Source organism: Amphibalanus amphitrite, unplaced genomic scaffold (assembly GCF_019059575.1).
Source record: "Amphibalanus amphitrite isolate SeventyFive unplaced genomic scaffold, NRLGWU_Aamphi_draft 000585F_arrow, whole genome shotgun sequence".
Taxonomy (NCBI): Eukaryota; Metazoa; Arthropoda; class Thecostraca; order Balanomorpha; family Balanidae; genus Amphibalanus; species Amphibalanus amphitrite.
In genome coordinates, this window is record NW_024882079.1 from 119,354 (window position 1) to 136,455 (window position 17,102).

Consider the following 17,102-nt stretch of genomic DNA (forward strand, 5'->3'; position numbering starts at 1 on the left):
GTCTTGTCGCTTCCCTTAATAAGCTGAGTTCAGCAATTTCAACCATGCCCAGGCTAGACGCAAGAACCTTAGGAATCAAAACACTTTAATTACACCCGCATAGCAGTAAGGCAAAGGAACGGTCAGTTATGTAACGTAGGTATGAGGCTAACATTTGTGCGTTATTGCTGGGAGTAAGGCCACGTCTAATTAGTTTATCCTTTGCGTAGTATACTGCATAAGATGTATAAAATTGCCGGTCCTGCATTTCCTTGAATACCCGAATTTTTACCATATGCTGTTTCATTCAACACCTTACCAACTCTAATGCGTTGTCGGAAATTGTAAATTCCAGATAAATACCAATATCTGGGCCGAAAAGCCTTGTGATTGGCCGTATAATCATTAAATTGATTTAATGCAAGAGGCAGGTGATAACAGTAAATATGTGATATTTGCCGGCTCAACAGAATCGTAACTAACATGACAAGTGCATGTTTTGTTAATACGACGTGTCCTTTACAAGAAAAAAATACACATAGGAAAATGTAAAATATTGGATTACGTAACTTTCCTGTGATCGCCTTAGCGCTCGCTCAAACGACAGCTGCTGAAAAAGAATTGCTGAGAGGCTCGTCATATAGCTGTCATTGGGTCTGGTTTGCTATGGCACCAATTTTATATCGAAGCGTGTTATACAGGCACTCAACAATAACCAAGCCCTCGTTTGGTGTTTCCAGTCAGTTTAGAAACAGTTGATCTTAGCCACTGTGGCATTTTCGTGCATTGCGGCATTCATAGAAAGCGTTTACTATGTAGAATAAGAAAATTAACGTCATTGGTAAGAAGTGGAGAACAGGCTGCGTGATATCATAAGTTCATTTTTCAACTCGTTGATGACTGCTGTACTCTACATATGAGAGCGAGCACATAGTCGAATCTGCCTAAATGGAAACCATTAAGCATGTAAATGAAATCGAAACTTGGGCGCCCTTCCAAACGTCATCTGTGCGGTTTCTGCAGCCAAGTTTGTGCAGCAGCCTCCCGCTGTCGTTTCTTGCGGTCGCGTTCAGAGAAGAGACGGCGCCGGCCGGCCGGACCCCGGTCGGCAGCAACTTTCCGCCGGGCTGGGTTGGAAATTCGTAATCTCCGGCCGGCCCGGGCCGCCTGTAAAAGGCGATCAGGTGCGCCGCGGGCGCCACAGCCGGCAGTCGATGCATATCGGCCGGTCGATAGCGATAACGCCGATATGACTGCGCCTAGGACTGGTTGGCAGATCCACGCAGTAGTTTTACGCGCGGTCAAACACCACCGTGTCGGTAGCTTCGTCAGTGAACGTGGCTGGACGATTATTCGCACGGTTATTGTAACAGAGACGTGTAGGATGAGAATAATTCTGAGCACGGACATCCAGCTGACAGGGCCTGAATACTGACCAGGTGGCCGTGTGAATGTATTCATGACAAACAAACCAGATCATAAAGTAGGTATATTTATTTAATTTGAGCCCTGGCGCCAAAGAATATTAAGCGGCAAAGGTTGGGGCTGATGTAATCCTTTCACGTCCGTCCATCCTATTGCAAACGTTTTTTTATGTTTTGAACGTTTGAAAATGATAAACATTTTGAAAATGACAAACGAATATTGAGATCCTTACACGTTTTGTCCTCGATTTAAAGACTCTAACCAAATATATTTGTTGTTTTTACAACCAACAAATAAATTCTGCATTCTTCAAAAATGATTATCATTTCACATGAACCTGAATGAGACTTGCAAATTTTCGTTCTGCAAAAATGAGAAAATAAGGTTTCCCTACCTATTGCATATTAATCAATCGACTGGCTCGTTATTGCGCAAATTAGGCATGTATGTAACCATTCGTCTGAGGTATTACAGGCAATGCACATAAACATTAGCTATGATTGTTCAGGTAAATCATTAGCGACTGGAAATATACGGAATTCGTCACATTTGCGCCTGAATCAGTTCCGTCACCTTTACTAGGCAAACTCAGTTGTCATATAGGTCACTGCGACCAAAGGAAAATTGTCCACAGGTTTAGTGCGACATTTCCGGAAATGAGGTTCACCTAACCTTCCCAAAGCCCGTCACCTAATCTGCCACAGAATCTGTCCGCAAAACTCAGAACGACAAAGTTCCTCGGAGAAGGGGGAACTTTTCCCGGTCGGGCCTCTGCCATCGATGAGCCATTGGCGGCACTGCTGAGCAAGGATGAGCGTGAAGCCTTCTGCTAAACGATCACTGACTGCAAATGGATAGCAATGGCTGCTAGATCTTGCAGACTAGCTTAGCACGCAATGAGACAGTCATTGTTGCGCACGGGCAGGTGCAGCCGCCACACCCCCCGCCTGTCCGGAAAACACGTGCAGATATCTTGATCCGACACTAGAGAACATAAAATTTATAGGACGGGATCCGTTCCATCAGCAAGACGGCATGATTAGGACATTTTGGTCGAAAAGGCCTGCAGTCAAACACTAAATAGCTGCGATCTCGTATCTAACGCTTGTCTTTGCCACAACGCCAAAACGCAAGACGTTTTGGCGTCACGCAGGGGGTTCAACAGCAGGTCAACACCATAGCCACCCACCGCACCGTCTGGTTCAGGTTGGGTCCAATCGACCCACGCCGCCGGAAGTGATTAGACCGGTCCGGTCCGCCCGCGTGCAAAACGCCAGTCATATGAGGCGCATGTGACGGCCCGTATCGGCGGCTGACGGCCCGTACGACGGGCGGAGCGCCTGCGTCCGTGCCGCTGCGTCAGCTCGGCTTACGGCCGTCCCCGTGCGCAATGGGCCGCTCCGGGGATCAGTCGACCCGCAGGGAACCAGTCCCCTCCGTCCCGCCCCAATCCTCCCGGATCGCTGCCACTGGGTGTCAATAACTTGGTCGAATCAGCACCTCATCGACTACGCCAACCATTCACCAGGGTTAGGCCGTATTTTGTGGTCAAGAATGCCATTAACAATTATTTTATATGATCAATATGTTATGGTACGATGAACAATCTATCGAATTTATTTTATGAATATCGTCTATAGCGCAAAATATAAAGTCTTATGCAGCCGTTCAGGGTTGCAAGACCGACTGGTAAAACTCGATCACTGCATTCATCCTGCCGCCCAAGTTCCAATGTAAAGCATGCAATACTGCGGAAATCAGCATGGAGCCGCACTAGTAGCGGCTCCATGCTGAGTAGCGGTAGTAGATAGCAAGGGCGGTAACGTGATTGCACGTCACCGCGTTATGCTATGTCTGCTGAAGTGAAGTGTAAAGATTTGGCGAGTTCCAACGAGTGCAAGCACGCGTGACGTATTTTCACACCATCGCTCCTGACGGTAACACCAAATCGCAACAATTGATAGCGACATCGTCTGAAAACGCGGAAACAGCCAAGGTAAATAATTAGCATATGTCCGCAAGCCAGCGTCATAAGTTTCAGACAACAGCCATTGCGAAACAGGTTGTATTGCTGTTTACCTTATAATAAAGCCGTGACCAATACCGGATATGATACAATAACTGACGAAAGATTCTCCGTATTGCAGTAAAGATAGAGGAAAGCAAAGCGAGACCGACGGCAGAGGGTTGTATTCTTTAAGTTATATAATCATTTATTTGTTGTGAAATGTGATGGCGCTGCACCTATGTGAATCGCTCGAAGAGAATTATTCGAAGAAACATTTCCTTCTACCACATAGCCATTAGTCACACCAGACAGTCCACTATCATAATACCGAACGTAAACCACCAACAGTCATCACAATCGCAGGAAGCGATGCTTCGGCGCCAATGCAATTTCGACATCTTATTGTCTGTTCGTAATATTTAGCCAATTATTCTTCACCTTTTAGGCTTCGGTAGCAATGCATAGTGGTTTTAATTACAAAGAATTAACGTTATTGTATCGCAATCCAGGAAAACGAAAGCCATACACAATGTATTATACATCGTAGAAAAATTCGACACCTGATTCTTTGTGCTTGAATTCGCTGTAAACAAGACATAGCGACCAGAGAAAATGCGGAAATGTGACACGGCGCTGCACAGTACATAGAGGGAGTGTTACACACAGTCCAGTACGAACAATGCACGAAACACACGGAAAGTCTTGCACAGTGCACACAGTGGAGTAAGGGGTGGCTACCAGTGCAGCGAGCACAATAAACAGAACTACCAACGGAGGGGCTACCTGTTCCCATACAGGTGGCAGACTTAGACCGACCGTCCACTAAGGGCTGTATTAGTCGAGGTGTTTTGCAATGGAAACGGTAAGCCAATGACAGATGTGGCTTTAGTTTCGGTCAGCTGTTTAATGACGTTTTCTCAGTTGTATTTCATTTGCACTATAAATGTGTATTTTTTAATCATTTTAACATTTTCTTTGTATCTTATACACACAGAGCTTAACGACTGTGCATTAACCCAGCTGATCTTCACATTAGGTTAATAATTGCTTATGCTTTAATTCAGAGCCACATCACTGCCGGGATTGTCAGCAAAATGTAGGTAATCAATAATCATAATAACTGCATTTGACAACTATCACAACATTGCTGCATTTGATCACAACCGCCTTCGCCTTACGTCTGCTTCTGACAGAATTATCTCCGTGGAAGGCATCTGACGGACCAGGACACGTTAGCGCCGAACAGTCTCCTGTCCTGCTGTGCTGAAAGTCGCTTTACATGGGTGGTGGCAGCCGGTCTAAACGCCACAAGCTGCAGCAGGTCTAATGGAGGAGCTTATATCGAGCGCAGGCAAAGCTAATCCCTGGTGAATACAGCTCAGTGTCTCTGGTATTGAGCCGCCGGCAATGTAGCTGACTTCCCGGCCGCCCGTAGCGACACTAAGCATAATTCAGTACATTGCGTGCACAAATTGCACATCGCTGCCGGCGAGACAAAAATACGCCTAATCTTCCGTCGTTCTCGGCTCTAACCTCTTGTGCGTCTCTGTATCTGTCTCCGCATCCGAGAATCGGTCTTGTCCTGTCTCTCTTGCTGTTTCCTCTATCGTCCCCTCGCTCACTTTTTTTGTTTTATTGTTCATCTCTCCATTTCTTGCCTTTTATTTCTATTTTTCTCTTCTGTATTCGTTATACCTCTCACTCTTTATAACTTTGAAAATATTATCATTTTTAAACAAATATAAAATATTATCATTATCAAATTAGTAGGTGTACCTAAATCGTCAAGGAATCATCCACTGTGCCAGGCACTGTCCATTCTGCCTTGCAAAATGTATGTGGCGTATAGGCAGCTTCTGTTTTACATACCTACGTCTATTATCATGTGATAATGCTATCATACGCACTGTGTTTGATGGTGAGGTTGGCAGAACAGGCATTATGGCTACCTTGCATGGTGCCATTCGCCGTGAATACCGTCTCATGCAGCTGGATCTGAGCTCTGTGAGTCATGCTGATAGTGTCAAATGTTTTTAGCTCAGCGCTCAAACGCATTGTCGAAAATGGTTACGGTTAGTCTATGAACACGAACGAGCTGGAATGTTCAGTGTTTCTCTGTGGTATGTATTTGTGTTGGTAACTGTTTGTATTCGTGTTATGTGCCTCTGATGGCATGAAATAAACGGTATTATTATCATTATTATTATTTTTGATCCCGAAGATGCGAGACAGCGTTTCGATGAAGTTTTTTTCCTGTCCAATAAACCACAGAAGTCCTGTCTAAGCATAAATTGACTCATTCCTAGCACAAAATACCTAAGTCAGCGCAGAATCGCCCCCCCCCCCCAAAAAAAAGTATCGACGATTCACATCAAACGCTGTCTCTTTGAATGCTTTCTGATACAGCACTTAGATCAAAGGGCATTTATCAATCGGATTTTATAGAGCCGGTATTGAGTCGAATAGGCGCACACTGCACACCTCTCGATCCTAAACATAGCATAATGTTTTCGAGCGTCTAAAGTGGGTGCAGCGATTCAAAGCGTACAGCTAGTGCATGCAGCACTTAGACGTCCATTAAATTACATTGCTACGCTTCAGGGTGCAGAGTTGCCTCGATGTGGACGGGCCATTGCTGTGGTCTTAACTATGTGGAACGACACGATGCAGTGACAGTTGGCGGAGACCCTTGCATGCTCTCTACATAACCTCTCTACATGACCCTTTCACGTCTACATAATACAGGGCGCTCCCAGCGCAGTGTGACGCTATCAGGCATGATGTCGCGAGGCCCGGGCCACGCCGTCCATCCCACAGCTGGCGCCAGTTGTGTCCTGGTGCTCTGGTGTCGCCGCCGGCACCACCCCGGCCACTGGTGACTGTCTATCGGAGCCAGCCCACGCCCGCAGGCCCCACTAATCACCAGATGCCAGCCGGCAAACCGCTTACGCCACCGCCCGGCTGAATGACCGGCGCCCGAGGGCATCGGGTGACACCGTCCATCGCACCGAGAACACCCTGCAACGGCGGCCGGGGGCACCTTCAGCGGCTGTCGAACAAGGTGCTGAATGGGAACGGTTGTGTGCGTGTGTGTGAGAAGTTGTTGCTCACAAAAAGGTGAACGTAAAAACACTCGCCGTCACATAAATTACGCCAAAACGAGCGTCCCGCGGTATCCGAAAAAAATGAACCGAAATACTTTTTCATGTCATTGCAGATTTAAGAGTTTGGCAGATAGACCATAGCGCTGCCATAAACTGCTCTTTTCACCGCATAGATTCTGCACGTCGACTCTCTTGAGTGGCCGGCGCCTCGCCCTTCGCGTTCTATCCAGCCATGTGTTGACGCCGCGAACAATGCGCCCCAGGATGGATGGGAGCCACCGCGGCGCACGCGGCCGCTAATCCCCGGCCATCTGCAAGCCATTCGCCGATTGCTTTGTCCGCCTGATCCTCGGTAAGTGTCGGCCGACTGGCCATTCTCGCACGGAGAGAGAGGGGGCGGGATGACAGCCGCTCGGGCTTCACGTCCGCACCCACTGCGCTTCGATAGTCTAGACGGTAGCACCCACTCGGTCGGCGCGTCTCGAGACTCCCGCCTCCTCACGGAGCGTATCATATAAGTGGACAGGCGCATGTGATAGCATGTGATAGGATTGACAGCTAACGATGTCAACTGCCAGTAGATAGTGGAGGATTGTGCCGATTGACTGAGTGGAGCTATCATCAGACGTAGTGAGCTATCGCTAAACAAATTGGAGCCTATCAGAAGACAGCGTGGAGCTACCGTCAAACAGCCGAGCAAACAGCAGGCAACGAGGTTCTCAGCATGGGAAGGTAAGGAGAATCACCAATATCTTCGATGTAAGTACGGCTGCTGAAGCAACGAAGCGATCATTGGAGCTAAAACTCAACAATCGAGCGGTTAAATACCCGCAAGCGGAGCAGGTGCAACAAGCAAACAATGAGTAGTGGGCAGTAGGCACTGCTGCGTCCAATGTTCAATGTCCATGCTCCGTGGACTCCGAATCTGCAAAGAGTTAGATCTGCTCTCCGACAGTATCTGATAGAAGAGCTATTTGTGCAGCCCAGCTGGCTGGGCCCGCAGGTTATTAGACAGACCTGATGAGCTCCGACTGGGCACTGCATGGCCTTCAGCCTGTGTGCGGACTAGAGTTTCATTTCCCGTGCTCTGGATCCCCAGGCTTTGCTTACATTGTGAAATTAGTATTCATGAGGTGGAAATATTCAACTCAAAAGAGCTTGTAGAATAACTTAAGTGCTGTTCGTTATAACAGCTCGCGGTACAATCGCATTGCGTGGCATTTTAGGCACGTTTAAAGACGTCTTCATAAACATCCAGAAATGGGATAAAGAAAATGAATATTGCCAAATGAGACATTTCTTTGCAACATAATTGTAGAACAGTCACATTGCGCGTTGCGTTAATTCACTTTGAAAAAGATGCGTAAATCCAGGAAGTTAAAATATTCGTGGTGACCGATGGGCAATGGACACAATCATACATTCTATACAAACGGTATAATGCTTGTGTAGCATCAATTCAATACGGTTCCCGTATGTGCATTCGAATATTACCCCCATTGCAGGGTTTCATAAATCTGATGTGCAGCGCGAAACAATCAGCCACGCCCCACGTAATGGCGCAATACTGGTCAGCCCAGGAAGGCCGGGAGAGCGTCGGGAACATACGGCTCTACTACTGCTTGACCAGACAGGCACGGACAGACGGAAAGACGGAAGGACGGACGGGTGGACAGATAGACGGAAAGACGGACGAACGGACAGACGGCCGGACGGGGAGACGGACGGGCGGATGGATGGGAAGACGGACGGATAGACGGACAATTGGACGAACGGACGGGCGGAAAGACTGACTAACAAAAGGACAAACGATCGAACGGACGCCGCACAGACGGTAGCCCAACAAACAACATGAGCCATGGTCAAACAAATGCGGTCCCAATAGCAATATCGATAGCTAATTTTCCCACTAACAGCAGCAGATTGGCGTTACTTTCGCTCGTTAATTTGCCCAGTCAACTCTTTGTGGTCACGAAGGGCCAATACGCTATCTATATTATGATTTATAAGTTGTCTGTACGACCGTGCCTGCGTCTGTCAGGACTTATGTGTCTTATTGCGCCTGAAAGGCGCCGCGTATCGACGTGAAATTTGGCATGCCCAATCTGTGGGCGTGGGCGGCCTTTGTATTAAAATTTAGGCGTGATCGGACCAGGGGTGCGCCGTCGGCACGTGCAAAAGGGTGCTCTCATAGGGATAGCATGGTGTCGGCGAGATCGGCGGTCGGCCGAAAATCGGGCCGACACGGCTCGCTTTCCGGCTTGATATCTCGGCAACGGGTGATTGCAGCGAGAAGCGGTTGCCACCAATTGATAGAGGAGAGATCGAACTAGCGTATTGATATGGATTTATAGCATAGCACGCGACACGTGCAAGGTAAAACCCCCGGTTGTGAAAAAATGACCGATTTCGTGCATTGTAGGAAGAAAATCGATGCCGCTGGAAAACAGTTTGACGGAATGAAATCGGTGTGGTGCCATTTTGCAGGCAAATGTACGTGTAATCAGAGGAAAGGAAATAAAAAGTGATGATCCGTACCATTTCCTTAATAATGAAAAATTAGTTTGAAAATTTGATTCGCGCGGAGCGCGTCGTCCTTTACAACATCAAAACGTATTGAAAACGCTGATCAATCGCTACGAAACCTACATATTCGGAAAGAGCATTCTTTTCTGACCAATATCCACCCAAAATATTATCGAAAAGTCAATAAACTTTCGTGAAAATGACTCAAACATACGACCGTGTTTTGTTAACGTTACAGGTATTTTTCGACAAAATCCGATCGATGGCTTCGGCAGGCAGGCCATTCGACTTTTCACAATAGCTATCAAAGCATGGGCTGCAATGCACCGCCCGCCAAGGGGAATTCCAAACACTGAAAATAAGCGCCTACCAGTAAACAGCACATTATTGCACTAGGAATAACTCAGCTACTACTGGGCCGATTGCGCTGAAACTTGGACTGTGAGTGGAGGGGGCACTCACCTGGCGATGCATGGTCGTTTGTCACAGGTAGGGTGGATCGACTGCACGTGCGCACGTGAGGGGTCCACTTATACATCTCAAGAACGGCTGGGCCGATTTCGCTCAAACTTTGTACACTGTTGGGGACAATTTAGAAAGGTGGCTGGCACAAGTCATTTGGAGTCTCAGCTAGCGCGTGCGCACGTGCAGTGGGCCAGTTTTATATCTCAAGAACGGCTGGGCCGATTGCGCTCAAATTTGGTACGTTACTTTAATCGAGTATGAGAAGGGTAACTATGTGTTATTAGTAAGGTAGGGTATGGGTAGGTTAGGGTAGGGTAGGGTGGGTTTGAGTTCGATAAAGGCAAACCATGAGAAAGGCTCTAACAACCCGCGACCAGCACCAGCATAACATGCCGTTCAAACAAATATCCAACTCCGACAAAATAAGACAAATAAAAATCATAAGTTCCCACACCCAAACTAATGCCCCCTCAAACGCATCCATCAAAACGCACAGTTATAGCGCAAAATATGCCATCTAGTTCTGACTGATTTATGGCTAAGTTTGGTGCAATATACAAGAGGCTACTGCATTAAACGCCCATCGATCGGCCGAAATTGCAGGCCAGCACGAGTCATTTTCACCGATTGTTAGTATCACTTGAAACTGCTGCACCCCATGCTCTGAATCTTCTCCGAGCTCCTTATAGATCTGCTACCACAGAATGGGATATAATGACGCATATATTGTGTGGACTAAAATACAGGCTCATTAACTGGCGTATTCGTAGCATCAAACGCGTAACAGTGAAAACGGCATTATCAATCAACTTCAGAGCATTGTGAATACCACAGGATAAGTTACAGCTGTAATCAATATGAGCCACTGCAAAATATTTGACAACTGTATAAGGTCTAATACATTATAGAATGACAGCTATGAAACTAAGCTCATTTACAGGTAATACCACAGGCTCTAACTAATGAATATCATTTTCAGCGTATCCAAAGTTCAAAGCGTTATTAAACCCACACATCACGCAAGTCATTACAACACTTCCATTTCAGCATATCGAGAAGCAATGAGCCTAAGCTCGCCCTATGCTACCCATGGGACAAAGCCGTAGCCCGTAGACATACTGAAGGACCGTGTCGAGACAACCCATGGAAAACGTGAGACTTCGGAGGATGATAGGCTGTCACTTTGCGCCTATGAGAGCTTCTCTTCCTCTTTTGTCATCGCACAAATAAACAAAATGAACAATGCGAGCCAATAAAAAGGCATATTTGTGCTCCGGTTTTCATTCTCTGAGGTATAAATAGGCACACCCTATCATTGCGAGTGAACACGTTGTTTGTGAATGCAGTCACATACGAACCTTTACGTAGTGCCTGTTGAATAGAAATAGTTATTGCATCCTAATTAAATTATGGCAGCCTGATTTGAAATTAACACCGAGCGCAAGCTAATTAGTAAAGCGGCACAACGCCAAAAACGACCATAGGCGGCGGAACGATTTGAGACAAGGGGGGGCACCAGCTCAAGGAGCCAAACCTAGGGTACCCCCAAATCCTGTTTTCTCATCGGATTTAGGCCACTTATTTTTCGTCACAGCCGTGGCACGATAATTTTTTTATTTTTTGTTTTTTTTTTTACTAAACGAAAATGGCAGTTCACCACCGTATGTGTCGTTAACTTTAAGCTGATCCTCAAGTACCTATGTGTTTGCCTCTTCCTTATTGTCGTTTGATAAATTAAATTTATCCTACATGTATCAAATTCCCAAGAAGCCATCGCAGTACTAATCAGTGGCGAATCCCAGGGGGGATGTCACATGGGTCATGACTTAGGGCCTGGGGTCACCACATGCCTGCCAGGAGCACCACAGGCCTGACAGCCGACAGGGGCACCACAGGCCTAGCAGGGGCACCACGGGCCTGTCAGTGGCACCACAGGCCTGTCAGGAGCACCATCGGCCTAGCAAAAGCACTACAGGTCTTCCAGGGGCACCACAGACCTGCCAGGGGCACCAGAGGCCTGCCAGGGGCACTATCGGCTTCGCAGGGGAACCACCGGCCTCGCAAGGGCACCATGGGCCCGTCAAGGGCACCACAAGCCTGTCGTTGGCACTTAAGAATTGTCAGGGGCACCACAAACCTGTCAAGGGCACCAGCGTTCTAACAGGGGCACCACAGGCTCGCCAGGGGCACCACAGATCTGCCAAGACCCAGGGACACCACAGGTCTAGAAAGGACACCACAGGCCTGTCAGGGGCACCACGGGCCTGTCAGGGCCCATGGGCACCTAAGTCATGTCAGGGCCCACCATAGGCTTGTCAGGGGGCAGGGTAGGTAGGTACCAAAGTCTTTCCAGGGGCACCAGCGGCCTAGCAGGGGCACCAGTCATCACATGACTAACCAAAATAAAGAAAATAAAAAACTGAAAATAGGGCACCACCAAAATTAAGTGGCCGAAATCCGTTGAGGTTTTAATTTTGGGTATAGGTAGGGGCACCACTTCGATTCATGATCCTCCCCTTGGAGTTTTCCCGAATCCGCCCCTGGTACTAATGCATCAAATTTAAGGGGGGGGGCACCTTGCTATTGGTGCCCCCCTTGCAGAATCCAAGGGGGGGCACGGTGCCCCGGTGCCCCCCCCGTTCCGCCGCCTATGAAAACGACGTTGTGTATCTCAACACCATTAATAAGCTAATGTATAGCTTTAGGCTCCTGTCAAAAGTTACACGCAATATTTCCGACAAAGGTAAGAAAGCGCGGCAAAGAGGGCAAGCCCTGGGCTACGTATTTCAATTTCAGCGTTCACATAGCCTAGACCGAGCCGAGAGGCGTAAACTGAAATAATATCTCGCTGCAGACGGCAGCTTCTAGCTATGACTTTGAAATCGAACATGCACTCCAAGCCATCTCTCCGTATACTATAGAACAAGAACATCCGGTTCATATACCACAGCATAGACCGGCCAGTCGGGACATGTGTGGCGAACAGTCAGAGGACGGCGGTTTTCCCGGTACCGCAGTGGTAGCCAGTTCACAGTGTCCTCCAGATTTCCCCAGTCGAGCCCTGACTGCACGCCGTCACCGGCGCCTGCCCGTGCCAAGCCCAGTCTTTCTAGTCAAACATACCTGCAACATCGGCAGTGGCGTCCGTGAAGCTCATGCCTCCTCCGTCCTCGCGCGGCACGGCCGCGTTGTTGAGCTGCGTCGCCGTCTTGGACGCACCACGCATCGCCCGGCACGCGCTGCGGTGGCCCCCCGGCGTACCGGCGTGACCCACCACCGACTCTTTGTCACAAACACTGCCGGCGCTGCTCATAGCCGGCCAGCGCCGGCCGGCTCCTCCGGCGCCGCTCTGCCATCTGGCGGATGGTAGCGGAAACAGACCTGCCTGTGATGGTGGGCGGGAAGGACATAATCGACACCTGAAAGTTTGAACGTCATGCGTACCTATTGTTTAGGTATACAATCACTTCTATGATGTGTGTGTTTAGTGGTATGGCAGGCGCAGGGACCTGCAGTGGACGGCCAAAGTCCAGAGCGAATAGCGATGGAGCGACGCGACGGGGCTAGGTGTACCTACCTTGGGTATACCTACCTATCGTCTTTTTTCGCAGATGTTGGGCGGGCTCGATCCGCACGGATTGAGGACTCAACCTTGTCAGGATCATACTTTGTGGTTCAACTGAATGTTTTTGGTCTCCACCGGAACAACTGAAAATAGCATGGGCTGATGAGTGATGATGGACCTATCAAATATATAGGTACGGTATAGCCTGGCGAGTAAAGAACTCGCCTTTTATAGCAGACGTTCCAAGTTCCAACAGATAATAAAAAACGCAAAACAATTGGTACTTTTATTGACATTACTTACCCCGTTAGGCGTTAAATGTTTCTTTATTTGTTGATTCATAAATTTCAAGAGCACATTTTCGAATCGGGAGGTAATATAGCATTCGTGAATCAAGTACGAATGATATAATAGAGTAATAATAAATAAATGCGGTTGATGGAAAGTGCAACTCCAGAGCTCAGCGAGATTCCTGGAAGAGGGAAGCGGCCCGGGTCCGGCCTCTCGCGGGAGCTTGACAAGACGGGATCATTTCAGAGATGCGGCAGATTCTGCGACCGTAAATTGCGCCGCGCGGGGACTATCAAGTAAAATTACGGTGGAAAACACGTCCCCGAGCGACTTTGTGTTGTAACAAATTCAACTGGACCACCAGCGTCGACGGGGATTTTTAGTGAAGGGGACGTGTCTGCGAGGCTGTTCAGTGGTGCACTGAAATCAGTGAATGGAGCAAGCCTCACTGCACAAAACTCTTATTCTTTAGATTACCTATGCATCGGTCGCGGGGTAGAATTCGTCCACCACAAATATCGAACTGTATCATTTAAGCAGAACCATTTCCAACCCATCCGGCGTTTGTAAATTCAGGTCGCACACCACTACACAAATGACACTGAGCGCAGCCGGTTACACACAGCTGTGAATAGCGTGACCCCAGCCGCAGCCCGGGTGACCTCATTACTGAGAGGAGTATGTGGAATTTAGGTGATGGTGTGTGACCGATTTAGGAGGTGGGCACCCGCTAACACGGCTGCTGTCGCGGCGGGTTATACACACAGTTCGCGCGACAGTCACCGGCCACCCGAAACGAGGCCGAAGGTATAGCGCCGCTACAATAGCCGTTTTCACGACGGGCTATCCGGCGAATGCACCTAATTTGACCAAATCTGCACCTAATCTGTTTTACAGCAAATACCTTCAGTGTTTTAATCGATGATGCTCTCTGATAATATGACAAAGTATAGGCATATAAGAAATAAGTGCAACTTTAGCTGATAGCTATACTACGAGACACACTGAACCTAATTTGACCAAATATGCACCTAATCTACACCAGATGTGCACCAAATGTGTACGAGATGGCCGTCGTGAAAACGGCTATTGAGAACCGTAACACCATTACCAACCAAGTCTGAGATGGAAACGGAGGACTGTGTTGGAAGTTATGCACTGAAACGGAGCACTGATCGAAATGGGGTTCAGTGATGATAACGAAAATATAAAAAAGAGAACGAAGCATTGCCATGTAAACGGGTGGAAAGATAGTGAAGATAAGGTAGGGGCACGGAATAACATGTTCAATTGTTCAAGACGGAACCATCGTAATACAAATCATAGAAACATGAATGGAAACGAAGGCACTGGATAACATGTAACTATAGCGTAACGAAAACGAAAACCAATTAAGTGGAACTGGGGGAGGGGGGGGGGGGCAACAGGGGAAAGCGGGATACCATATGCGAGTCGCAATATAAAGCGTCATTGACAAATGACCTAATGCTCCAGCACCGTTGCGTAGATACCGTTGTGAGTCATTTGACGGTGCAGACACATTATATGTGTGTCGACCTCAAGGCTCAAGTGGATTATCTGCAAAAGACGTCACTTGTGTTGGCGCAGCAGCCCGGAACTACGAAAAATGGAGCATAAAAGTTACAGACACGTCACCAGGCAAATACAGGCGACCTATATTTGCTATCAGGAAATCCAAATTCTAGATACCGATGAGGTCACTTCGTAAGTGGAGATTGAAACGCAGCTGGACATCCGTGAAATATTGCATTTGGAAGGACGGTTCCTCTCTTAACCCTCGCCCGCACATGGGGGGTGGTGGTTGCCACCCCCCCCCCCCACACCAGGTAGTCTTTCTGCTGTGCACTCAACATTTTTAGAGCTAGAAGGCTGATTTTTCGTATAGCTGCTCCTCCTCTATTCTTTCTTGATATCCACTGAAAATTTCAAGTTTCTGTGGTTATTGGTTTCGGAGATATGACCTTGCTTTTCAGGTCATGTCATGACCCAAATGGCCAATTCTCGACATCTTGCGTTGGCTATGGGCCTTGTGAGCTTTTGACACCTTGATTTCGGCCTTTTTTACCAGTCTTACCTCCCACCTATCATGGAACATGTTGTTCGACGATGTACAGATGTCAAGGTCAAGGTCAAGGTCAACCTAGGTCATCTAAGATAATTGCGTTTTAGGCAAGCGGAATTTACTTTTTGTGAAGTTTTTTGACTGCATTTTTTGGTAAAAGCTTCTCAGATCATGATTTCATGTAATATGGACACATAAACAATCGGTGCACACATCAGTATACACACAGACACACACAGACATACAAACACATATAATTAACCTTGACCTAACTTGACCTGAAATGACCTCAGCAGCAAAAACCTGGTCGGGTAGTGTGACAAAGAGGTTCTAGCTGGCTTGGCACCAGAAAACGGCATCGTCATCGGTAGGGGAGAGTGGGGTAAGATGCCCAGGGTGGGAAAGACGCCCCACCCCCTCTAGCGGCGAAACAAAGAATCGAACCTGGAAATTAATGTTCTTAGCGTAAAGCGGAAGCCTGCCTTGTTAACTGCACAAAAATTTGCGAAGCTCAGTTGGGCAACGGCTGGCTGGTGATTGCATGTTTTTTATTTGCTGCTTTCAAAACATATTTTGGTGTCAAAACATCGTAAATATCAAAGAAGGTAGATAATTTTTGCGTCCCTTGCTATAGTCGTGATACATTAACATGCGTGTACTGTGTCCCAAACAGTTTGTTTCAGGGTGTAGTTTTGTGGCTAACAAATTGTACTGATTTAATGTTACTTCGGTACCTTTGGGTAAGATGCCCCCTGTCCTGATGGGGAAAGACGCCCCCCTAAATCACTAGGCTGTCCTTCAAGCAGCCCGTCAAATCATTTATTACATACTTGTGATGAGAGACAAAAGCCGATCTGGGACTATTGAGTCCAGTACGGTCGGGTGCTCCCCCTGCCGGTCTCTCGGCCCACACAGCGACTTTTTGGGCGGCATCTGACTCTGAGAGCCCTCACGACGGCCTCTGTGGGCCCCATTATTGGCTCCAGGGCCCCTCACAACATCCTTTGAGGGCTCCCACGTTGGCTCCACGGGCCGCGCTGGCATCTGAGGTCCCCACGATGGGCTCGAGGGCCCTCAAGCATCATGAAGACCTATAAGGGCCCCACAGTAGTCCCCGAACGCCACCACGGAGGCTTGTTTGGCCGCGCTGGACTATGATGTCCCTAACGATGACCTCTGAAGCCCCTTTCGACTACTTTTGAGGGCCCTTGCGATGACGTTTGGTGTCTACTGCAGGCTCGAAGGGACTACTGATTCATTCAGGCGATTCACGTGCCCATTTATGTCACTTATAGTGCAGGGGGGCATCTTCCCCAACGCCAGGGGGCGTCTTTCCCACCCTGTGGGGTAAGATGCCCCCTTTCACTTCTTCAGGGAAATGCTTAATAGCAAAAAAAGTTATCATATTTCAGGCACGAAAGTGTGATATTTTTGGAGAAAAATGATGTCGGCTTCCGTTGAAACTCCAAATTTTTGCTTTCCGATCGTCATTTTCGAATAATATATGACATAGTAAAACCCTGGGCATCTTTCCCCACTCTCCCCTATATGATAAGCAGCGCACTTGATATCCAACGGTGACCCAAAACAGCAACATTTTTTAGTTTGACCTGACCTGAAAGGTCAATGACTGACCTGAGAAGGTAAAACTGGGTA

General features: G+C 47.9%; 1 protein-coding gene across 1 annotated transcript in view; it reads right to left on the reverse strand.

Moving 5' to 3' along the window:
- LOC122394326 (adenylyl cyclase 78C-like) overlaps nt 1-12,805 on the reverse strand; it is a 68,214-nt gene extending 55,409 nt beyond the window's left edge. The window contains exon 1 of the mRNA XM_043391110.1: nt 12,631-12,805. Within this exon, the coding sequence (XP_043247045.1) occupies nt 12,631-12,733 (103 nt within the window). The 5' untranslated portion in view covers nt 12,734-12,805. The remainder of the gene's footprint in view (nt 1-12,630) is intronic.
- Nucleotides 12,806-17,102: the final 4,297 nt, after the last annotated feature.